Below are 25,281 nucleotides of genomic sequence, written 5' to 3' on the forward strand. Positions count from 1 at the left end.
AGCCTGCTTGTTTACTTACAACTTAAAGCTGAAATGAACCTCTTTGAGTAAACAAGACCTTGTGTTTTTGCAAAAGCATTAGAAGTCTAAGATACAACCCAAACACAGGAATACCAGGAACTCATAGTGGCTCAAACAAAATACAGATTCTAGGGGCAAGAAATGTGCTTTACCTTGCAATTATATTGTGCATGGCTCAGTAGCTACATTGCCCTTAGTCTTCTATTCCTTGAATGAGGAGCCTCTGCCCTCCACACCACCATCCTTCATTCTAAACTGTAAGGCGGTTATGTAACAGGAAATGTGGAGTCAGGGTGGGGAGATGTCTGAATTTTAGCTGACTGGAGAGAACAGCTTCAGCTCAGCATGAACTGTGTGTGGCTTGGATTCTGAATGAGGACCCCTTGGGACAGGACTCCAGAAACTACCAATCACAGAGCCCAGGGAGCTTGTTTTGCCTTTTCTACACATCTTCAGTCTTACACACTTGAACTTCAGGAGAGTGAGGAAGCCTTAGGCAGTGGATGACAGCCCCACTCCACACCCACCCACTCCCTGGGCAGGAAAGTCTATGAGACTCTTATCTCCAATTAACGACCAGAAAATTAGAAGTAGCACTGAGGCTCAAAGTGGCAGAATGCTAGCCTTGAGCAAAAAAAAAGCTCAGGGACAGCGCCCAGGCCCTGAGTTCAAGCCCCACAACCAAAAACAACAACAAAAAAGTTATACAGCTGGGCATGGCAACTCATGCTTGTAATAGCTAGCTACTGAAAAGGCTAAGATTGGGCAAAACATGCAAGAGACCCCTATCTCAACATAAAAAACTGGGTGCTACGGCAGTCATCTGTAGTCTGAAGCACAGCAGGAAAAGAAGGATCATAGCAGCTCAAGCAAAAGGAGATCCTATCTCAAAAAATAACCAAAGCAAAAAGGGGTAGAGATATGGTTCATGTATTGTAAGCATAGGGCCCTAGTTTAAAAAAAAAAAAAAAGTGGGGCTGGGAATATGGCCTAGTGGTAGAGTGCTTGCCTCGTACACATGAAGCCCTGGGTTCGGTTCCCCAGCACCACATATATAGAAAATGACCAGAACTGGCGCTATGGCTCAAGTGGCAGAGTGCTGGCCTTGAGCAAAAAGAAGCCAGGGACAGTGCTCAGGCCGAGTCCAAGGCCCAAGATTGGCAAAAAATAAATAAACAAATAAAAAAGTTACACAAATCTAGGCCTTATATACAAAGTCATGCACACCAAAATAATGAAGCAAATACTGTCCTTCACCAACAAACAGGGAAAAAGCCTATTTTATCCCCATTATGACTTATTAAAAATTAAAACCTTTCATAAAAACCCCACTTTCCCATCTTATACTGTAATACTGGAATTCAAGGTAAAGTTAGGAGATTAACTCATCAATTACAAATGAGAGTCACCAAGACCTGTTCACTTCACTGGAGTATCATTCAAGTTGGCTTCCTCTTCATACCTCTTGTTAACTGCCTTCCTGCAGGGCCCTAATCATTTTGCACTCCCAGCCCATAGATCTACGCAGATTGCAAATCCACCATTACTTTCACTGTAAAAACCAACACCTTCACATGTACAGGTTATTCTCCCCTGTGCCTCCTGTCCCCATTAATCTTCCCTCTCCCCATGCACCAAGCAGTTACCAGCAGTTATCTGCCGTGCTTGACACACAGGACACACTTCTTTCCAGCCTGAAACAACTCTAGCCTTCCCTTCTCTGCCTCCACCTCTCCTGAGCTTTACATTCTACTGAGTCTTTGCCTCTTCTGGGGCTCAAGCCCAGGCTAGTTTACTTGAGACTCCCGTGTAGCCGGTCTTGTGTAGCACTCAGCATGAGATCATTGATCATTATCTGTCTCCTCCATCAGGAGATAGGAGAAAGGCTGGATAGAGACCTTTTCCCTTTACAGCTCCACTGGCCAGCAGGCAAGGTGGCATAAACAAGGCACTTATTACATGAGGAAACTGCCATAGTCCTTACAGCACAACTCCACTAGACCCTAAAACTAGACCCTAAAGACATGCATAAAGCTTTTTTTTTTTTTTTTTTTTTGCGGGTCCTGGGGCTTGAACTCTGGGTTTGAGTGCTGTCCTTGAGCTCCTTTTCACTCTACCATTTGAGCCACTTTGCTACTTCTGGCTTTCTCTGTGATTAATCAGAGATAAGAATCTCAGAGACTTTCCAGGCTGGGCTGGCTTTGAACATCAATCCTCAGATCTCAGCCTCCTGAGTAGCTAGGATTACAGATGTGAGTCACTGATAAACCAGCTGCAAAAAGCTTTTGATCACGTAAATGCACTTAGAAATGAATTATTGGTGTTAACAGCCATTTTTTTAACCACTATGTAAAAACTACTAAAGATTCTAAAGTGACGTTTAATTAATGACTGGTAATGATTTCAGCAAGGGTTAGATGAAGATGCAGAGCACTGTACAACAGAATCTGGAGTCAGTGAGATGAGGCTGAGCTGGGATAGGTTTCATAAGCCCAGGTCTGAGGTTTTATGAGAAGATTCATGTAAGTCTGAGAATGTGTCTAATGTAGCATTTGGCGCCTAAAGACTCTAGTATGCTCTCACTCCACTGCATGGACCTGAGAAGATGGAGAAAAAGAAAAATAGTCCCTGGCAAAACTCAGTGGCAAGATGTCATAATAGTGGTTACGACGTGAAGGAGGGGCATTTGGGGCTGAGAGGACAGAAGAAAGCTTTTTGGAATATTAAAAATGTTATCATGGACAGGATTACACAGATGTATTCATAGGTAAAAGGACACAGATCTGCACTTGACTTAACAGTCAAGCAGTCAACTGTATACTTCAATGTATGGGGGAGGGGCTCTGGCAACAGTACTCAGGGACTTGTGCATGCTAGATAAACTTTATCACTGAGCTACACCCTTACATCCAATCATTTCTTTTTAGTAAAAGAAATGCACAGTGACATTGTCCAAAAAGAGATGTGCTCACTACCTGACTTATGAAACTGTAACCCCTCTATGCATCATCACCTTTATAATAACAATAAAAAATGAAAATTAAAATAAAAAAGAAATACACGTCTGTGTACAAGACAGCACAAATAGTGAGATTCTGAAGCCAAAACAAGCTCACACAGTGAAAGCAGAGCCTGACCCTGGGTTACACTGTCACCGCAGAGGGTCAGCAGATGCTATCATACACCAAACACTGGCAATGGTTAAACAAATGTCCCTCACCGTAAGTGTATCACAATGTTCCAAAGACACAGAGACACTAGAATACTTAATGAAACACACTTATTCCAGAGACTTATTAGTTCATAATCACTTAATCATAACATATCTGCTCAACAACAAAGTATTCTGAAGAGACTGACAAGTTTTTTATTTTTTATTTATTTATTTGTCAGTCATAGGGGTGGAACTTAGGGCCTGGGTGCTGTCCTTGAGCCTCTTTGTGCTCAAAGCTAGCACTCTACCACTTGAGTCACAGCTTTGCTTCTGGCTTTTTCTTAATAGTTTATTGGAGATAAGAGTCTCATGGTCTTTTCTGCCCAGGCTGGCTTCAAACTGTGATCCTCAGACCTCAGTCTCCTAAGTAGCTACCACCAGCCCAGCCTAAGTATTTTTTTTACTTTTTAAAAACTCCTGTCTCTCTTTCTATCCAGATTTCTAGGATCTAGAGATTGATTGACTGAAGATATGTCAGCATCTATACACAAGACAATGTGGTACCTATATACAATGGACTTTTACACAGCCATTAGAAAGGATAAAATAATGGTATTCACAGAGAAATGGACGGAACTAGAACAAATCATATTGAGTGAGATAAGCTAAGATCAGAGAGGTAAATGGCCCATGGTCTCCCTGATATGTGGATGTTAGATTTAAAACACAAGGAGATATGACAAAATAAACAGGACTCAAGATACCAATACACAGTGAGACCAAAAGGACAGTCTTGGGAGAAAAACACCAAAAAGTAAGACACAACACCTCTTCATATGTACATAAAATATTATACAGACTGAAAAGAACTCCAAAGATAAGGAAACAAAGGACCTCTTCCTAATTTGCCTTATCATTTTTAGATGACTCTAAATTTTTTACCTCACGTATGGTGTATACACGTGCACATCTGAGGGAAGCTGGGAGGAGGGCACAGAATGAGTGAAAAAATACAGCAGAGGGGCCCAACAACTACACTGATGAAAGTGAACTAAGCCACTCAAGGGCGTTGATGGGAGGGAGGGAATGAGAGAGAAAGAGGGAACAGATGATACTAAGCAAAAGGAAAGAAAAGTACATATCACCTGACATGGAAGAAATAGTTTTATTGTTTATGTTTGTAGAGTTCATAAGCTTTGTAGATTAGAATGAGTAGAATGAGGGTGAGTTTGATCAGGAAACATTGTATGAACATATGAAAATGCCCCAACACCAGCCCCTCCTTGTACAACTAACATATGCTAATAATATCCTAAAAGAACAAAAGAAACTATTTTTATAAACTTTTTGTAGGCACTTAACCTATTTAGCTTCCATTACATTATTTTCATAGTACTAATAACATCATACCAAATGGTTCTTCCTGTCAGGAATCATAGATATTTGTAAAATAATTGTGAAGTTTCACTAAAAAAAAAAATTAAGCTAGGTGTTTGTGGGTCACACCTATAATCCTAGCTACTCAGGAGGCTGAGATTGGGAGGACTGAGGTTCAAGGCCAGTCTAGGAAAAAATTTCATGAGATCCCATCTCAAAAGATAAAGTTGGGTACAGTGGCCTGAGCTTGTCATTCAGCTCTAGTGGGAAATATACATTGAAAGATCGTGGTCCAGGCCAACTAGAATAAAGAGTGAGATCTTCATCTAAAAAATACCCAGAGTAAGAATATGTAGAGGCATGGCTCAAGCAGTAGAGCACCTGCCTCACAAACATGAAGCCCTGAGTTCAAACCTCAGTACTTAAAAACAAAATTAGGTCCTCACAAATATGTGCCAACTGAATGAGAGAAAGAGAGAGAGAGAATGAAGATACTAGTGAGAGGTAATTGGAATGAGAGCCTTACAGATCACAATGAGCAAGGAAAGACATTATTAAAAGATAGCTCTATCAACTTGGTCAACAAAATGTAAGTAGTAAAAAAATAACTGGATCCTAGCGGAATGTAATGGCATGTGCCTGTAATCCCAGCATTCAGGAAGAAAGAGTGCAAGAGTCTGTAACCTAAGCTATATGGTGAGACCCTGTCTTAAAGAGCCAAACAATATTTTAAAAAATCTGATTTCCTATACACTCTTTCCTGGATCATTTACTTTAAACTTTCAGAAAAATGGCTGAGACTAATAATGATGGGGGTAAAAGGATGGCTAATGAGTAACTAGCAAGGAAAGTACTCTCCAGTCCTGTCTTAAATATACAATAATGGAGATTATACAGCAACAAGCATATAGCACCCACAGGTCTTTTCAGAGTTACTTAGCTAGAATATTATCATCCCTCGGTTTCCCAACACCAGCATCTCAGACATCTCTCTGGTAACCAATAGCTCCATATAAAACAGATCCTACAGGCCTTGCAAATGGGAAACCTCAATCCTTGACCTCTTTTGAGTCTCATCAGTAAAACAGGAACTAATCCCTCTTCATGGGAAGATTAAGCACCAAGGATTATCAAAAGCAACATCTCCCCATCCCATAATCCCAGGTTTCTATTATCAACAATCATTTGACCCATCCAGATAATATTCCTTAAAAGCCACTTGGATAAATAAAAGCAAACTAATTAATGTTTGGGAGGGGAAAATATAGTTATGAAGCACTAATGAAGAGGAGAGAGCTGTAAAAGTGAACAGTGGGAACAATAGGTACACGTATATTAGGTACACACACACATAGGTACACATGTGTGCATGCATGTGTGGGCACGGGCAAGCAAGCATGGGTGCGCACACACACCCACGTGCGTGTGCACACACACAGGTACACATGTGTGCATGCATGTGTGGGCACGGGCAAGCAAGCATGGGCGCACACATACACCCGCGCGCATGCGTAGATACACACACAGTCCTCTGTTTCTCACTCATCGTTCATTTCTCTTTTCTTGAATATACACACTGGACTTTGTGGTGTTTTTAGTATTTCAGATGTCTGAAAGAAACCTTTATCATTTTCAACTTAGGGAAGAAGCGTCTGGGTTTTCTCACAGGTAAAATTCATAAATACATAAGCCTGTTTCCAGTTTTCTGTTGTTGTAATCCTTGTTGCTGTTGCCAGCCCTGGGGCTTGAACTCAGGGTCTGGGCGCTGTTCCTGAGCTTTTGTGCTAGCTAGCACTCCACCACTAGAGCTACATCTCTGCTTCAAGCTCCAGCAATTCCAGATGTTTTGGAGTCTTGCCTGGACTAGTTCTGAACCCCAATCCTCAGACCCTAGTCTCCTAAGTAGCTAGGATTACAGGCATGAGCCATCAGTGCCCAGCTATGTATGAGCTTGCTTTTGAGGAAGGCAAGAATTTTCTGGACAAGGCTGTGTAGCAAACTTCTCTTCATAAGCTGCATGAGCTTCATTTAGCATATACTCTAAAATAATATATTGTTTGGCATATGTTTAAAGACATCTGACTTCCCTATATTCCAGGGAAGTTGGCAATGATTAAAAACAAGTAAGTTTGCCTCATTTAAGTGTTCCACAGGGATTTCTTGTTACATTCTTGGGTAAAGGCAGAAATCCCAGCTACACAGAAACTCTGATCAAAGACTGCAGAACCCGTCTGTGCTGGTTGAAGACCATACTCTCCACTCACCAGCTCACCACATGGCAAGTCCCTAGAGCCCTCTGTGTTTGTTTTGCTCAACAGTAAGGTGACCACACTATTATCCCTCTCCAGAGCCACTACAAGGACAAACGCAACTATTAAATAAAAATCAGGCTGGGAATGTGGCTTAGTGGTAGAGTGCTTGCCTAGCATGCTATGAAGCCCTGGGTTCTGTTTCTCATTACCACAGAAAAAGCCAGAAGTGGTGTTGTGGATCAAGTGATAGAGTGCTATCCCTGAGCAAAAGACACTCAGGGACAGTGCCCAGGTCCTGAGTTTAAGCCCTAGGACTGGCAAAAATAAATAAATAAAAATAAATAAATCCTTAATCTTTTAGTAAAAAAAAATGCCCAGGCTTATAGTAAGTGATGGCTTAAATGTACCCCCAAAGAGTCTGAGTCTCCAAGTGCTACACTGATTTGTAAGTAACAATTTAGGAGTCAGACTCGTGCCTTGCACCTTCTGGTCTGGTCACTTTAACCTCTCTAAACTTTTATTTCTTCATCTGTAAAATGGGCCTAACAACCACAACCCAGAAGGTAATCAGCTGTAAAGTTCAGCTGTAAAGTTCTTGGTAGAGATAGAACTAAATATCAAGTGTTCAAGAGATAATGCCTGATACATATCCCATTCCAAATACAAACACACACACACACACATACACACACACACAACACACACCTAGGGCACAGTCTATAACAATAGCGCTGAGCAGTTGTGCACTATCTACCTCAACTACTACAAGATGGAATGGATTTTGCATTAAAGTTTTGTTTTGTTTTGTTTTTTGCCAGTTGTGGAGCTTGAACTCAAGGCCTGAGCCCTATCCCTGGCTTCTTTTTGCTCAAGGCTAGCACTCTACCCACAGGACCACTTCCAGCTTTTTCTGTGTATGTGGTGCTGAGGAATCAAATTCAGGGCTTCATGTATACTAGGCGAGCACTTTTACCACTAGGTTATATTCCCAGCCCCTGCATTAAAGTTTTATCAGGGTTTTAAGGAGGCCTAAAGAAGAGGAAATGTGGCCCTGAACCTGAAGAGGACAAGAATCCACATAGATTTTTGTCAGGCTAGATGCAGAAGAGCAGTAAACACCGTATGGGTAATTGTGAACAAAGCCAGGTCACAGGATCCTCTAGGTTCAGCAGAGCTAAAAAAGCTAAGATCTAAAAACAAACAGTAGCAAGTCTGAGACTCTTTTAGCCAATCATATAAACAACTCTGAAATGAATTACCTGTTTGGTAATCTTTTCTGGTTACTGGACTTCTTATAAGTAGCTGTCAAGTGTAACCTAAAATAACTTGAGAAGTGAAACATGTTTAAAGGCAACTGAAAAGGAAGATTTACTTTGGTAAACAGTAATAAAGACTAGTTCACTAGGGCAAACAGAGCCAGTGCAGATAGGTATCTCCTTTAGAGGGATGTTTGGCTGGGACCATGGCTCAATTGGTAGAGCACCTGCCAAGAAGGATCTGTCTAAAAGTTATCATTCAAATAAACTAGCTTGTATTTTCTGAGTATCTGACACCTCAAGGAAAAGTACCATTTTACCTACCTCTTCACAGGTAAAATTAACACTCTCTGATACTTTCACTAAAATATGTTCCTTTACAAAATTAACATTCTTGCCAGGTGCTGGTGGCTCATACCTGTAATTTTAGCTACTTAGTAAACTGAGATCTAAAGATTGTGGTCTGAAACCAGTGGTAGCAGTAAACCCTGAGAAACTCTCATCTCTAATTAACCACCACAAAGCTGGAAGTAGAGTTGTGGCTCAAGTGGTAGGATGCTAGCCTTAGGCAAAAGAGCTCAAGGACAACACCCAGACCCTGAGTTCAAGCCTCAGAATCTATGTGCATGTGAATACACACACACACACACACACACACACACACACACACAATCTTAAATTTAAATTTTTTTCTGTCCAGGGCTAGGAAAGTGGTAGAACACTTGTGTAGCATGCATGAAGACCTGGGTTCAACTCCTCACTACCACATAAACAGGAAAGTCTGGAAGTGGCGCTGTAGTTCAAGTGGTAGAGTACCAAGTCTTGAGCAAAAGAAACTCAGGGACAGTGCCCAGGCCCTGAGTTCAAGCCCCAGGACTGGCCAAAAAAAAGCTAAGGGACAGTGTTCAGGCCCTGAGTTCAAGCCTCAGTATCTACACACATACACACACACACACACACACACACACACACACATATTACAAAATAAAAGGCAGGTACATCCTAGGCCCATGCTCCATAGGAAGACACAGAGGCTTACAGAGGTTTCCTAACTTGCCTAAGTCACAAGGTAAGAGTTGGGTCAGAGCCACCACCTCTCCAGTTCAGCAAACTGAGCGGTGGCTCCACTTCCTGAGTCACGTTCACAGCTCAAAAAGTTGCAGTAACTTCAGCAACAGATACAACTACTTTTAAAGCATAGACAGCTAACTTATTAAACCCCCCCCCCAAAAAAAAACCCACACCTCTTTTGTGATTTGTAAACCAAACAAACTTATCTACAATTACTGAGAAAGGGTAAATAAGAAGCCATACCATATAATCTCTAGTATTACTACCATTAACTCTAACCACACCAAAGTTATTTGAAGATGTTCTATGAATGTAACATATTACACAATATAATTTTCTATGCCACAAAAAATCTTTCGGTAATCTTTTGGAAATCAGTGTGGGAAGCATTTGCTGAGGGCTGTCCAAAAGAGGAGGCCAACTGCTACCAGCAGGAGAGCCTGACTTCCCAGAGCAACCTCTGCCATGTCTACTTTTGGGGTTTCTCTGGGGTCTTTGGGCTATAAAACCCAGAAACTTGCTTTCCTAGGGCAGAAGTAATCTGGAGTAGGAGGAGTAATAAGACTAGGGCAGAAATAATGTGGACTTCCTTTTTGCAAACCAAAGTTCACAACTGTTTGGGGTAAAAAAAACAAACAGAGGTGAGAGCCTTTGGAAGTTTTTGGCCAAGGATGTAACAATGACTGGGACCATAATGCACACTGAAGCTGACTGGAGACAAATCAAATCATCACATGGCAAGAATGCCCCACCGTTTACTGTTTGGAATTTTTCTAATGAATGCCATAAAAAACTAAATCATGAAGAATTCAGACAGAGGGAAGCCACAGACCTATTACATTTCCATAAATTATCTTTTGTTATAAGTAGATGCCCTACTCAGTTTACTATTAGGCACGCTAGTCTTCTCCATGGTATTTGGTCTTGCTAGGCAAATGCTCTACCACAGAGCTGCCCCTTACCCAGCCCAAGGATTTTTTTTATATAAAGTAACTACCATAGGCATACTACCTTGTTCCTTTTGCAACAATGTAACTTCATTCTTTCATTATTATTATTCTTTTTTGTCCATCATGGGGCTTGACCTCTGGGCCTGGTTGCTGTCCCTGAGCTCTTCAGCTCAAAGCTATTGTTCTACCACTTTTTTTTTTTTTTTTTTTTTTTTGGCCAGTCCTAGGCAGTGAACTCAGGGCCTGAGCACTGTCCCTGGCTTCTTTTTTGCTCAAGGCTAGCACTCTGCCACTTGAGCCACAGCGCCACTTCTGGCCATTTTCAGTATGTGTGGTGCTGAGGAATGGAACCCAGGGCCTCATGTATAGGAGGCAAGCACTCTTGCCACTAGGCCATATTCCCAGCCCCTTGTTCTACCACTTAAGCCACAGCGCCACTACTGGTTTTCTGGTGGTTAACTGGAGATAAGAGTCTCATGGACTTTCCTGCCTGGGCTGGCTCTGAACTGCCATCCTCACATCTCAACCTCCTGAGTAGCTCAGATTACAAGCATGGGCCACCAGCAGCCGGCTCGCATTCTTCTTCTTTATAGGAAATTTTACCCTATTGAAATTTCAAAGAGGAGAATATTTTACAAAAATCTTAGAAAATAGTTTTTAATTAAGGTAGTTTGGAAATGTTACCTAGGAGATTAGAGCAGAAACTTAGGTCAGAAAAATTCACAAGACATAGTTTCCAAGTCTCCCATTCGACAAGCCTTCCAGGGCCAATGTTGCCCCCGCCTCCTTAGGATGTAAAAATCATTTTGCTCAAAATAGGCATAGTCAAAAGACATCTGGAAATATAGTGGAACAAAAGTCAAAGGGTCAGCATGAGCAAAGCTGCCCAACCATTACAATCTTACAGAGCCATTCTCAGGGGAGTAAAGAACCATGTCAGTAGAATGTTAATGCCAACCACACTTAAAAAAAAAAAGAAAGAAAAGAAAGCGGGGTGCAGGTGCCTCACACCTGAATCCTAGCTGCTCAAGAGGCTGAGGATCACAGTGTGAAGCCAGCCTGGGCAACTAAGTCTGGAAGGCTTTTTATCTCCAATTAAACATTAAAAAGCCAGCTCTGGGCCAAGCAGTAGAATGGCAGCATTAGGAAAAAAAAAAAATCTAAGGACATGTGGCTTAGTGGTGGAGTGTGTGCCTAGCATGCATGAAGCCCTGGGTTCAATTCCTCAGTACCACATAAACAGAAAAAGCCAAAAGTGGGGCTATGGTCCAAGTGGTAGAACACTAGCCTTGAGCCCAGAGAGGCTCAGGAACAGAGCCCAGATCCTGAGTTCAAGCTCCAGGACCAGGGAGTAAAAAACAAACAAACAAAAAAGCTAAGTAACCAGACCCTGAGTTCAAGTCTCAGTACTGGCATGTGCTCACAAGCATATACACACACAACACCACCCCCCCATACACACACATACACATTCTTTGTTCCTTATTTCAGAGCTGTGCTGTGTCTTAGAAAATTCATGTCTAGGGCCTGGGAATATGGCCTAGTGGCAAGAGTGTTTGCCACGTATACCTGAAGCCCTGGGTTCGATTCCTCAACACCACATATATAGAAAAATGGCCAGAAGTGGCGCTGTGGCTCAAGTGGCAGAGTGCTAGCCTTGAGCAAAAAGAAGCCAGGGACAGTGCTCAGGCCCTGAGTCCAAGGCCCAGGACCGGCAAAAATAATAAAATAAAATAAAAATAAATAAATAAAATAAAAAAAGAAAATTCATGTCTGTTCTGGGGTGTTTGTTTTTATTATGGTTTTTCTTTTTCACTAAATAGAGTAAAAACGAAGCTTACAGCCACATCTACTGCTACTGGCTACAAATACTCTTAATTCTCCAGCAAGCTTCCTTGAGTTCACCTTTTCTTTTCATTCTTCTCATGCCTGAGAAATGAACAACAGAAGTTTCTAAACCATGACACAGTCTCCTTCCCAACAACCACCTTTGATTTCATTTCTCTGGGCAGCTGAACTGAGTAAGTAAGGCATTCTACTTTACCTTTCCATTCCCATACACCACCTGTACAGAGTTCATGATTCATCTTACAGTTTGAAGCGATTATGTGACTGATTTTTTTTAACATTTCCTTCCCTCGGACCCTTCGTAAAGGCTCATTGCTTATTAGACTTCTCTTTCAGCCGAAATCTTACTATACTCCCAGACAGAAATTTCTTCCTTGGCAATTAGTAGTTCCACTGTAACCCCAAACAAAGTAAACTCTCCATATTACGTGAGGATTTACCTGGTATGTGCCTAGGAGAAAAAAAACCACCCTAAAAGCTACTCAGGAGATGGAGATCAAGGATTGAGGCTCAAAGCCAGCCGAAGCAAGAATGTTCCTGTGATTTTTATCTCCAATTAACCACAAAAAGAAGAAGTAGAGCTGTAAGAGGTAGAGAAAGCCTAGAGCAAAAAAGCTAAGTGTCCAAGCCTTGCATTTATGCTCCAAGACCAGCACACACACACACACACACACACACACACACACACACACACACACACAAAGTACCTATTATGTAAACTATAATTTACACAATCCAGAACTTCTATAGGGTAAGATATTTTGCATTCCTATGATATCTAGCTAATCTATCGCTTCAGTCTGACTACCCAGTAACAATATTTAAACCACTTTGGTAGAAAACTGAAATATATTTATAGTTTCCTACTGTCTATAACAAGTTATAGTGACTATAATTTAATCATTATTTGGTTGCTAAAAGTCAAAATAAACATAAGCTATAGCACTATGATATATTACAATAGTGTTTGGAGCCCAGGTGTGGACAACTACAAACAACTGTGTCCACAGCCTCAACTGGAGAGGAGGGATAAATTTTATCCTCTTTTTTTTTTTTTTCAGTCTGCCACATAGGCCTAGCCTATCACTGTAAACTCTATTAGGAAACAGTTCATGGGGGAGAAGGACAGATTCAGATCAAGCACCTTCAATATGGCACAGAGAAAAATTTTGCAGTTCATCTATCACTAGACTTGGCACAAATCTGATGACAGGTAAATATTTCATTAACGAATAGCATGAATATGCCTGCCTGAGCAGGTTCTTTCCCTTATTTACTGTTTCTAATCTGCCATGGCAGATCACCAAGCATAAAAGTACCATTTAAAATGGGTCTGGCATGGAAATTTTAACAAAGCAAGTGCAACATGGCAAAACTGTTGATGTGAGGATGGCTTACACTGAACACCTAGCATGTGTCAGGAATCGTGACCTAAAACAATACCCATATCTCAGCTTGTGGATACAGAAACTGAGGCGCAAAGTGGCTAAATTAGAAAAAGCCAAGCACTGGTTAGTGGTAGCAGTGGATTCTGAGTCCAAGCAGCCTGACACAGAACAAGTAGTCTTTGGTAAAATGCAACATTGCCTGAATAAATGGACATTAAACACATGAGTCAGAGTAACATTTAATTTGTAACAGCTTCTTTTCCAGTAAAGTCTTCTTGGCTGACTTCCTGACTCTCAAGTATACTCTCAATAGGTGAATATTACTATGCATAAATATTATACTGATAAGCCAAAGAGAAAAAGCATAGAAGCTAGGTGTGATGGGGCCATGAACTACTACATTCTATAGATGACTTGTCCCCAAGTAGAGGTTACAGAGATCTGTGTGTATTAGGGTCATCAGGGAAGGTTTTAAGAAGTTAATACCTAAGCCTAAGCAGTGTAAAAGGAAGGGGTGGGATGAGAGAAGGGGAAATTCTGTATCTTAAGAAGATGCACAAAGTCTTTGTGGAGTAAACAGGGGGAATCATAAATATATGAATGAACAAACACAAGTGGTTTCAACTGTCTATGCCCACTGCAAGTTCCTTCAACAGCTGGACAAAGGTAAGCTACAGTTGTCAGTACTAGTGAGATAGCATACAGCAGCTAAAACAAAGACCTGAAGCTAACTCCACAGCTCTCACCAAATAACTTAAAGTGCTTGGCAGAGGCAGAGGTTTGGGGCACAGGAGGCTGGCCTCTCTACTCATTCCAAAACTACAAAGAGAAGATGTGCTGACCTAGGGATTATTAAATGTATGTTTTCATTTGCCCTGAAATCTTTCAGTAGGTCTTACCATAGTCACCTTTAATTAGTGAAAGGCATAATGTAACCAGTGCCTGAAGATCCTCCCTGCCCTGAGGAGTCACAGCACTGGGAGGCTGGGAAGAAGTCCACAGCCTCTACAATAGACCCTGGAGCAAGTCAGGAGTCAGGTCTAACTCTGGGGAAGGGTGACACTATCCACACTTTTCTTTTTGTAATCTATCATGGGCTTGAACCAAGGGCCTGGGCACTGTCCTGAGCTCTTTTTTGCTCTTTAGCATTTAGTTCTCTACAATTTCAAGACTTAACTCCACTTCAGGTTTTCTGGTGATTAGTTGGCGATAAGAGTCTCAGGGACTTTCCTGCCTGGGCTGGCTTTGAATAGTCATTCTCAGATCTCAGCCTCTTGAGTAGCCAGGATTACAGGTGAGACATCAGTGCCTGGTAGCCCCCATACTTTATGATAGACAGAAAGATCAAGGTAAAAACACTGCACTCAACAAACCTTCTAGTCTTGCTTAATTCTATAGCAATTAAATCTTCAGCAAAATTTCACTGCTCTGAATGAAAGCACTAAGAATACCTTCCTAAATGTACCTGAGGGAGGAAGATACATAAAAGTTTCTTGCTTTTGTAAGATATGCTATGGGGGGTGGGGGGGGGTGGTGTGTGTGTGTGTGTGTGTGTGTGTGTGTGTGTGTGTGTCCGTCCTGAGACTTGAATTCAGGGTTGTAGGTGCTGTCCCAGGGCTTTTATGCTCAAGGTTAGAACACCTAGACTTGAGCAACAACTCCACGTCTGGCTTTTTGTTGGAGATAAGAGTCTCACAGACTTTCTTGTTTGAACTGCAATCATCAGATCTCAGCCTCTTGAATAGCTAGGGTTACGTGAGGCACTGGAGCCCAGCTGGAGGGTTGAAGTATCTCTGGCAAAGTGGTAGAGCACCAGCCAAGCAAGAGAGATGGCCTGAGTTCAAATCTCAACACAGGCAAAAATAAAAATACTCATACACCAGCCGCCATTTATTGAGCACCTGTGAGTCACCTGGCACTAATCTAAGGTCCTAGAAATATAAACATGAGGAAGTCTACTAATCCATACTTATTTATCTTTAAGAGGCCCAGCTAATCAATGGCCTAAGCAGGAAGCTCTCCTAAGCCCTATAAGCACCAGAAAAGTCATCTTTCTCCTTTGCATGCTTCGGGTGATGGGGTGTCCCTCCCCCCAACCTGGCTATGTTCACCATACTTGATCTACCCAAGTCCTCACATCCTTCAAAGTCACCGTAAGTCCCTCACCTCCTGAGGGTCCTGACCTCAAAATAAGTCATCATCATTACCCAAAGTGATGTCCCTTTCTCTCAGCTACTGATAATTACAATGAGTACCACCATGTGTATTTGGAAATAGATCATCCTCTAACTGATAACTTTTTATTTATTAAACATACCTACTATGAGCCAGCATTGTTCCAACTGGAGAAATAGCTAGCAAAACAGTACTGGGTTTTTTTTCTTCTCCACAGGAAGCTCCTGGGGAGGGTTCTTGTCCTACACTGCTTTAAAAAAAAAAATCTTCCTATAAAGATCTAGGTTGGTCCTCAGTGCTTAATGCCTAAAGATTTATTGGAGCCTTGGGCTTCTACAGTTCACATTCACTCAAACTGAAGTTGCATAAACTAATAGGGAACAAAAGCTAATGAAGCCATTTCTAAATGAACTTCCACTTCTTAAAAAAAAAAAAAAAAACAAACCCTCAGCAGAACAAGGAAGGAAAACAGGCTCTGAAAGCCCTGCTGAGCAAACACATTTGACTCACACAGTGCAAGCATCTCCAGTCTCCCTCCCAAGCCACACACAAGTGATCTCTCCCCCCACCCCTCCTCAAGCCTTGCAGCCAATAAACGTAACAGATCTCAAAAACGTTTAAAACACCTCGTATCCTAAACATGTTTTCCTAGACCTTTATTTCTTCACGTGCAAGCGCCCCATGAATCAGGCATACGCTACCTAGACGAATCCACTGAGAGGCTATTATGGAACAACAATTTAAACTTCGAGCACAAGAACGGCTCCAAAGACGGGCATTCCGAACGTGATAAATCCAGAAACAATTTTAATATAAACAAAAGCGCAGTCCCACAGAGCCTAGTAGAAAATTCCAAGTTCTTAAGTGAAGGAAGCCAACAGAATTTCCGGCAGGGCAGCCGCCCGACTGCAGGACGTGGGAGTTTCTCCAGGAGGTAGGAACATTTCCCATGGATTTGCTGCAAAGTGGCTTTTGTGAGAAACGACAGCTGGCACCCCCGAGCGGGCACGGGTGCAGCCGGGCTGTGCCATGCGGCGGAGGCTGCCACCTGGGCACTCCCACCATTCTTCGCAGCCGGGTCAGGACGCGAGAACAGCCGAGCCCGGCGCCGCGCACACCCGCGCGCCCGCTCCGGACCCCGCGCCCCGGGGCGCGCCGCCAGCCCGCCCGCCCGCCGCGCGGAAGCCCCGACCTCCCGGGGGACCCCGGAGACCCGCGGGGGAGACGGTCCCCGAGGTGGCCGGCCCCCGCGCACCCACCTGAGCAGGCTGGAGAGGGGATGACTGGAACTGCCGAGGCCGCCGCCGCCGCCGCCGCCGCCCGCTGAGCCGCCGCCGCCGCCGCCGCCGCCCCCGAAGCCTGAGGAGAGCCGCTTCCCGGACAGCAGCTTCTCCACGGCCGGGAGGTGCCCGGTGCGGGCCGCCTCCAGCAGCTCCTGCTCCTTCCCCATCCCCAGGGCCACCACCCCTTGGACCCCCTCCCCGGGGCCACGGCTGGTCTTGCACAGGCTCCCAAACTTTCCGTCTCCGGGCAACGCACCCCCCAGACCAGCCGGGGACACCACCCCCCTCCCCCGGGCTCTTCCCCCCCCCCCCACTTCTGCACGGGCGCGTCACTTCCGGGATCCGGCGTCACGCGTCACCGCGCCCACTCGCCCCGCCCCTTTGCCCACCTAGTGGGCGTGGCTCCGCGGAGTGGCACAGGTGGACCTCGCGGTGCACTGAGCCTAGCCGGCCTCCTTCCCCACCCCCCTCCCCACCCCCAGGCTTCGGGAACTCACGGGACTGGAAACGCGGTCGTCCAGGCGGGATGGAAACAAAGGAATGTGGTGATGCATGCCTACATTTCCAAGTCCATTCTTCGGGGATGTGTAAATTAAACAGCGGGAACATAGTGCTGCAGAGGTGACGGGAGAAAAACAATTAAATAGAAATATCCTCGCCACTTTTACTCGGCCAATCTATGAAAAAACTTTAGTGAAGCGTTCAAGAGAGACTTCCTCAAGGTAGGATTTCCTTTTTGATGGTACTCAACAAATTGATTTTTTTTAAAGATTTATAACTGGGGAACTGGAAAACGTGCGATTGAATTAAACGTATTTATGTGTCTTCTGTCCCCGGAGGCAGATGGTCATAATTGAGTGAATAAAAATGAACTGGATAAATTCAGCTTAAACTATATGACTCCCCTCGCCTCTCTTAAATGCTTGTCTTATAAGTAAAAGGGAAACGGTACCGTTCCCTTATAAACATAGCCCCTCGTCTCAGTGCGTGTGAAATAGACGAGTAGCTGCTTGAAAGTTTGCCAACCCAACATGGTCTCATTCCAGGACACAGCATACAATGGTGTCCCCCATCTATACTCGGGAGACTAGTAGCCAAAGGCCAGTAGCTACCCTGGAAGCTGAGAAAGGAGGATCGCGGTTCAAAGCTGGTCCTAGCAAGAAAATCTGGGAAACTTGTATCTGCAATTAATCATCGACTAGCCAAAAAGGAAGCGGAGAGCGCCACCCTTGAGCACAGAAGCTCACTGACAGCGCCCAAGCCGTGAGTTCAAGGTCCCTCCCACCCCATCCCCGGCCGGGGAAAGTAGAGAGGAAGGGAGCTAGTTAAGGAGGTACACTAGCATTGCATTTCTGGAGAGGATGAGATGAGGAAATAAAAAACTGCGTTCCAAAAAAAAAGCGTGTTTCCTAGAACGAAGAATCCACACTACACTCTTCACCTCCACAAGACCAGTCAAATCATTCGCGCGCGCGCCTCAGAATGACCCCTCCGCGGAGCCGTGGGCGTGACGTCATCACGGCGCGACCACAGGAAGTAAACGCCTGGCTCCGCCGGGGGTCCTGCGCTGGGCGGGACGCTCAGCCCCAGCTCCCGGCCGAGCCGCGATTTCTCCGCTCCTTCCCGCGATGGACAATGGCGGGGAGTTCCCCGCAGACAAAGGCGGGGAGACTGGAGAGTCCGACGAGACGGCCTCCGCTCCCAGGGGCCCGGGGACTACGGACGCCGACGGAGTACCGGAAGAAACTGACGGAGACGCGGACCTGAAGGAGGCTGCAGCGGAGGAAGGCGAGGTAGGGAGAGGGATGGTGAGCGTGGAGGAACACCCGGGGTTGTGTCTCGAGCCGCTCGCCTGAGTCTGGGCTTACTTAGCCCCTCCTTCCCTCCCTCCCTCCCAAACTGGTGAATTCTTTCTAAATCTGCAATCTCGAAGGAGAAAGGGGAGCCCCTGCCTTTTCTGTTCCAGGGGTGAAATACTGTGATGATGTTTTTAATCCTCGCCTTTAGGGATTAAAGCTTCTTCTGATTAAATTTAAATTATGCCTCTCGGTTTTCCTGGTGAGGAAATTTAAGATCTGTTGTCACACTAAAACTTAACTGTAATCATTAAAAACCAAGATCGACAACACCCTCTTCAAGCTCAGCTTTTTTGTTTAAAGGTGGAGAGGCCATCTAAAGGAAGATTTTGAAGTAATTTGTGGTTAAATCTTGTTCTTAACCTCTTGGTACATTTAAATCCTATTAATGACCTAGATGTTCTCATATTAAAACCGCAAACCTATCAGTTGTGCCGCTTCAAGGGCTCAGCAACATTAATCACAGCCTTCTTTGGGTTCCATTTCTAGAGAGAGAATCCTGGTTTTGGAATGAGAACGTACTGATTAGCCAGGCGCAGATGGCTCACTCCTGTCATTCCAGCTACTCAGGAGGCTGAGATCTGAGGACCGCGATTCAAAGCTAGCCAGGGCAGGAAAGTCCGCGAGACTCTTATCTCCAATTAACCACCAGAAAACCAGAAGTGGCGCTCTGGCTCTAGTGGTAGAGTGCTAGCCTTGAGCTGAAGAGTTCAGGGATAAGGTCCAGTCCCAGAGGAGGGAGAGGGGGGGGGGGGCAGAGAGAGAGAGAGATTGTTTTGTTTTGTCATGGGGCTTGAACTCTGGACCTGGGCACTGTCACTGAGCTCGTCAGCTCAATGCTGGCGCTCTACCACTTGAGCCACAGCACTTCATTAGTGGTTATTTTTATCTTGGCATTTCCTTGCTCTTGTAAACAGACACAAGAGCTGTGATAAACTGAAAGACAGAATTATTTGGGTTATTTTCTTTCACAGCTAGGCTGTAACAATCTCCCTTTGGGAGAAAAACTCTTACACTTGATGCTGTATTAACTGCTTAGAACCAAAGCACTGCTCAATAGATGGGTTCGCTGTGTTATAATGTGATGTCTACTCCCTTACAAAAGCCTGAAAAGTAAGCCAAATATACAACAGGATCTCATTTTTCCAGCTCAAAAGTCAGGATGCCTCAGATTTAACAGCAGCTGAAAGGGAAGATGCATCACTACTTACCCCTGCTGCCAAAAAGCTGAAAATAGAAACCAAAGAAAAGAAAGAGAGGAAGCAAAAAGTGGATGAAGATGAGATTCAAAAGATGCAGTGAGTTACTTTCTGATTAGTCCCCATTTCTGGCAAATTCATACTTTTTTCTTTTGGCCTTTAATTGAAGTGGCCAGGTGCACTGGCTCAAGCATGTAATTTAACTACTTGAGGAGGGGAGGAATTGCAATTCAAGGCCAGACTAGGCATAAAAATTCATGAAACTGTCTCAACCAATGACTTGGTGCAGTGGTTTGAGTTTGTCTTAGGGCAGTGGCAACCTGTCAATCCCTAGTGACATCAGAAAGCACAATTAGGATCACGGCTCTTGACAGCCCAGATATAAAGCAACCCTACCTTCCTCAAGAATAACCAAGGTAAGCGCTGGGTATGTGGCTTAGGGGTAGAGTGCTTGCTTAGCATGCATGAAGCCCTGGGTTCAATTCTTCACTACCACATAAACAGAAAAGGCCAGAAGTAGCACTGTGGGTTAAGTGGTAGAGTACTAGCCTTGAGCAAAAGAAGCTCAAGGACAGTGCCCAGGCCTTGAGTTCAAGCCCCAGAACTGGCAAAAAAAAAAAAAAAAAGAAGAAGAAGAATCAAAGCAATACTCACTAGATATGGGAAAACTAGGAGAGAGCAAGCAAGGAAAGGGGTGACATTGTTCAAAAGGAAATGTACTCTATCTGATTTACTAACTGTAACCCCTCCTTACATCATATTCACAATAACAATAAATTTTTAAAAAGAAAAGAATACCAAGGCAAACTGGATCCTGGAAGCCCACGCTTCTAATCCTAGCTACTGGGGAGGTTGAGATTTGAAGATTGAAAAAGCCATCTTGGGTAGCTAAGTTCGTAAGACTCTTATCTCCAATTAACAGCCTAGAAGCCCATCTACACCTCTTCAGACACAGCATAGCCTTACAGAAAAAAAAAAGCTCGGGGATACCAGGTGCCAGTGGCTAATACCTGTAATCCTAGCTACTCAAGAGGCTGAGACCTGAGGATTGTTTTTTGAAGCCATCTGGGACAGCAAAGTTTGAGACTTTTATCTCCAAATAAGCACCAAAAAATCCCAGAAGTAGAGCTGTGGCTGTGTTCTAGTGGTAGCTTTCACCAAGAAATATTAGGGACAGTACCCAGGCCCTGAGTTCAAACCCCAGGAAAACACACACACACACACAGAGCAAAGAGATAGAGACATGACTCAATATTTGAGCCCTTTCTTAGCAAAGGCAAGGCCCTGAGTTCAATTCCCAAGTTCGGTCCCCCATGCCCCAAAAAGAAAAAGAAAATTATTATAGAAAATACAGTAGGCAATGTAAAATGAAAACATCTGGGTATATTTTGCATATATATTTCAGTTTTTTGAAGTTTGATTTGTACATAATGCACTTTCAGGATTTTTGTTTCTGTTTTTGGAAAGCTGGTTTTTTTATGTCAGCAAATATGCCCATAAATATTTGTGTGTGTGTGTGTGTGTGTGTGTTTTGTTTTTCGCCAGTCCTGGGGCTTGAACTCAGGGCCTGAGCACTGTCCCTGGCTTCTTTTTGCTCAAGGCTAGCACTCTACCACTTGAGCCATAGTGCCACTTCTGGCCTTTTCTACATATGTGGTGCTGAGGAATTGAACCCAGGGCTTCATGTATACGAGGAGAGCACTTTTACCACTAGGCCATATTCCCAGCCCTGCCCATAAATTGTTTTTAATGGCACTGTATCCCATTATGTGGATGACCTATAATTTCACCCATTGTCACTGCTCTTGCTGAATTTTATTTTGTTATCTTTAAGCAATTGTACAAAAGTTACCATTCAACAAAGCAAATATAAGTATAATGCATCTTGATATCACTGCCCCCTACAGAGGAGTCATTGTACCTGAGCTCCCCACCCCTCCCTTGTCAGTTGTGGGGCTTGAACTCAAGGCCTGGGCACTATCCCTGAGTTTCTTTGTGCTCCAAGCTAGCACTCTAGCAATTGTACCACAACTCCACTTTCAGATTTTTGAGTGGTTAGATGGAGATAAGAATCTCAAGGGACTTTTCTTCCCCGGCCAGCTTTCAAACCACAATTCTGAGTAGCTAGGATTACAGGTGTGAGCCACTGGTGCCTGGTTTGTCCCTGGTCTTTTTAACTCAAGGCTAGTGCTCTGCCACTTGAGCCACAGCACCATATTTCAGCCTCCTGAGTAGCTAGAATTACAGGTATGAGCCACTGGCACCCAAGCCAATATCACCCCTTTAATCATTTTCCCTGTCTCTCCCAACCCTCAATTTTCCTAGTACATTTTAATGTATTTTGCTACATCTTTGCATACTTGTCCTAATAGAAACTCCTAGAACTGCATTGCTAGTTCAATCGTGTGAATATTTTTAAAGGCTTTTTATACATAACTTCTGCATTTATAAAAATGTTATCTTGTTTTAGTTTACCATTTTAATATCCTTAGTTAATAGTGAAAATGGGGGGTTTTAATTTCCCATTTGTATCCTTTTTTTTCTGTTTTTGTCAATACCAAGGCTTCAACTGAGGGCCTTGTGCTCCCTTGGCTTGCTTGCTCACAGCTAGCCCTCTACCCATTGAGCCTCACCTCCAGCCCTGCATTGTGTTGGTTATTTTGGAGATGGAGTTTTGTGGGTTTGTATACCCTGTCTAGAACTGTGATTCTCTGAGTCTCCACCTCCTGAGGGGCAGGGATATTAGGTGTAAGCCACTGATACCCAGACTTCCTTCACTTTCGAAAGTTTGTTTAGGCCTTCTTTTTTAAATTAATTATATATTGAAACTATTAATCACATTCTATGTATTTTGCAAATAATTTTTCTCTAAATCTGTTAATGTTCAAAACTCTGATTTAAATGTAAATTCATGTTAAGTTTTTACTATCAACTTAAAATACTATAAGAATTTGAGAGCGAATATTGATCTTTAGCATCCATTCTTATTAACCAACTTAATTACCTGGATCTTTGTCTAGAATCCTGGTTTCTTCTTTTTCTGAGGAGCAACTGAACCGCTATGAAATGTATCGCCGGTCAGCTTTTCCTAAGGCAGCCATTAAAAGGGTAAGAATGAACCACCACGCTTTATTTCCTGATCAGATATTAGAATTGAACCAGATTCTAACTATTTTGAAGCAAGGTATTAAGGAAATTGGTAAATTATTTAGATGGGAAAATAAAAATAATATCCCTCTTAATTATCTGACCAATTCCAATTAGTGTGCAAGGTATAGTCTCATAACAGTATGTTATAAAACAAGTCATAACCCATTGGACTCCTTCATAGTCTCAGTTTCAACATGGAGCCTTTAGGAACCCTGTGTCAGTGCATACCACACTTACTGGCACTACATTCCAAAACCAGCATTTTCCCATGTTAACCCAAGTCTTTGTCTTTCTTTAAAGCTAATCCAGTCCATCACTGGCACGTCTGTGTCCCAGAATGTTGTTATTGCTATGTCTGGTATTTCCAAGGTTTTCGTCGGGGAAGTGGTAGAAGAAGGTGAGTCGTGGTGGTTGGTTACCTATGCTGGTCTGATTTTCAAGAATATCTACACCGAGGAACTTTGGAAAAGCACCTGTGAGAGTTCCTACATTCACTAGAAGCTGCTCATGTATTCAGAGAAGCATGACCATTATTTCTTGAAAGTTTCAATACTGGAGGGCAAAGGAAGCATTTAGGAAATTCCCTTCTCTCCTTATTTCTGTTGCAGAGAGTAAATATAGAAGAAAAGCAACTAGCATGGCTAGTGTGATTTTGTGATTATCCCTGATATTGCTACCTCTAGGAACTATCTCCTCTATCCATTGATAAAAAGCCTGGCTGCTTCCCATTAGTAACCTCTAGCTCATGAAATACTTTCTTATGCAGACATGTTTTAGAAGTGTTTTCTATGATAAAACCCCCTATGGTATTACTGAAGCTAACATGATACACTGTAACATTCTCTCAAAAGTGGAAAAGGGTGGTTTCAATAGCTCACATCTGTTAATCCTAGCCATTCAGGAGGCTGAGAGCTAAGGATTGCAGTTCAAAGCCATCCAGGGCAAGAAAGTCCTGGAGGCTCGAATTAAACACCAAAAAAATATGCAAGTGGAGCTGTGACTCTAAGTGGTAAAGTACTAGCCTTGATCCAAAAAGCTCAGATACAGCAGCCCAGGCCCTGAGTTCAAGCCCTAGGACTGGCAGGCATGCACATGTATGCACACACACACAAATGGTGGGGGAATGTTGTGATTTCCTTAATACATTTAAGAAGCATTACAATGTGTTACTGGTACCCAACACCTATAATCCTAGCTACACAGGAGATCTGCGTGTTGAAGCTCAAAGCTAACATGGTCAGAGAAGTCTGAGACTCCTTATCTCCATTTAACTTGCAAAAGGCGTAAGGTAGAGGTTTGGCTCAAGTGGTAGAGTGGCCATCTTGAACAAAAAAAATCAAGTGAGAACATGAGTCCCTCCATTCAAGCTCCATTCCCAGCAAGCAGACATGTACATAAATACCAAGAAGACTAACTAGAACTTCAGAACTCCATTAGAATCATTGCTAATTTCTTGTGTGATGATGCTTTTCCCTTTCCCTGTGCAGCCCTGGATGTGTGTGAGAAATGGGGAGAAATGCCACCGCTACAGCCCAAACACATGAGGGAAGCCGTTCGGAGGTTGAAGTCGAAGGGGCAGATCCCTAACTCAAAGCACAAAAAAATAATCTTCTTCTAGAACCAAGCCTGGAAAGGCCTATTGCTGACAGGGGATGCCCTCTTCTATCAGCTTTCCACACTGGTGCTTCAGTGAGTAGTTGTCCTCTGAGTAGTCCATGGTGACAATTTTAATATCTTTATCCAAACAAGTATTCGTTGCACTTAAAAGGAATACGGCCTATTTCCAACTTGTAATCAGTTTTGGACCTCTTGTGGAATTTGAGGTACTTCACTCTCTTGGCTCATGGGAAGAAAGGTCTTCATCTTTTAAACAGAGGACCCGCTTTCAGACAAAACCCTAAAAGAACTGATGGTTTCACATTGAAGTTGCTAAACTAAGACATTGTTTCTTACCTCTGGTTTTCAGTAGATGAACCAACCAGAAAATTTAACTTGTGATACTTACAATGGAGGATGTGATAACTAGTGATTTGTGCTTTAACACTAAAGATTTTTCTGTAACTTGATGAATGAAACTTTTCCATCTTGATGTATGTTATTCATTTTATGTCTAGTTGGTTGGAATGGAGAGAGTTGGTCTTTTTTTTAATAGTGTCCAAATAAAGTTGCTCTTAACTTTTTCATAAAATTCTGTGAGCTTTTCCTGTTTTCTATGAGAACCATTGAAATTTTAACTCAAATAAGCACTTCAAGCACTGGATAAAACTATGAAAATTCTAGCACTCAGAAAGCAGATGGGAG

The 25,281-nt window shown here is 43.2% G+C and overlaps 2 protein-coding genes and 1 long non-coding RNA gene across 11 annotated transcripts in view; 2 read left to right on the forward strand and 1 right to left on the reverse strand.

The window, feature by feature from the left end:
- Positions 1 to 17,071, reverse strand: part of Anks1a (ankyrin repeat and sterile alpha motif domain containing 1A) — a 151,110-nt gene extending 134,039 nt beyond the window's left edge. For 3 of the 9 annotated variants that reach the window (XM_048347920.1, XM_048347916.1, XM_048347917.1), the window contains exon 1: positions 16,752 to 17,070. In XM_048347920.1, the coding sequence (XP_048203877.1) occupies positions 16,752 to 16,942 (191 nt within the window). In that variant the 5' untranslated portion in view covers positions 16,943 to 17,070. Of the gene's footprint in view, positions 1 to 16,751 lie in introns of all 9 variants that reach the window. The other 6 variants (XM_048347913.1, XM_048347915.1, XM_048347914.1 and 3 more) reach the window with 3 other exon arrangements.
- Positions 4,734 to 25,281, forward strand: part of LOC125352678 — a 28,028-nt gene continuing 7,480 nt past the window's right edge. Inside the window, exons 1-2 of the long non-coding RNA XR_007211204.1 lie at positions 4,734 to 4,894; positions 9,052 to 9,055. This is a non-coding gene — a long non-coding RNA (uncharacterized LOC125352678). The remainder of the gene's footprint in view (positions 4,895 to 9,051; positions 9,056 to 25,281) is intronic.
- Positions 17,993 to 25,168, forward strand: Taf11 (TATA-box binding protein associated factor 11). Its single transcript, XM_048347924.1, has 5 exons — positions 17,993 to 18,568; positions 19,781 to 19,929; positions 22,851 to 22,938; positions 23,281 to 23,377; positions 24,468 to 25,168. Exons 1-5 carry the CDS (start codon positions 18,404 to 18,406, stop codon positions 24,596 to 24,598), a joined length of 630 nt encoding a protein of 209 aa, XP_048203881.1. The 5' UTR covers positions 17,993 to 18,403; the 3' UTR covers positions 24,599 to 25,168.

This window comes from Perognathus longimembris, chromosome 6 (genome assembly GCF_023159225.1).
Source record: "Perognathus longimembris pacificus isolate PPM17 chromosome 6, ASM2315922v1, whole genome shotgun sequence".
NCBI lineage: Eukaryota > Metazoa > Chordata > Mammalia > Rodentia > Heteromyidae > Perognathus > Perognathus longimembris.

Coding starts and splice junctions, on each gene's coding strand:
- Taf11 (XM_048347924.1), top strand. CDS start 18,404: ATGGACAATGGCGGGGAGTTCCCCGCAGACAAAGGCGGGGAGACTGGA. Junction 19,930..22,850: donor GATGAGATTCAAAAGATGCA/GTGAGTTACTTT, acceptor ATCTTTGTCTAG/AATCCTGGTTTCTTCTTTTT. Junction 23,378..24,467: donor CGGGGAAGTGGTAGAAGAAG/GTGAGTCGTGGT, acceptor TTCCCTGTGCAG/CCCTGGATGTGTGTGAGAAA.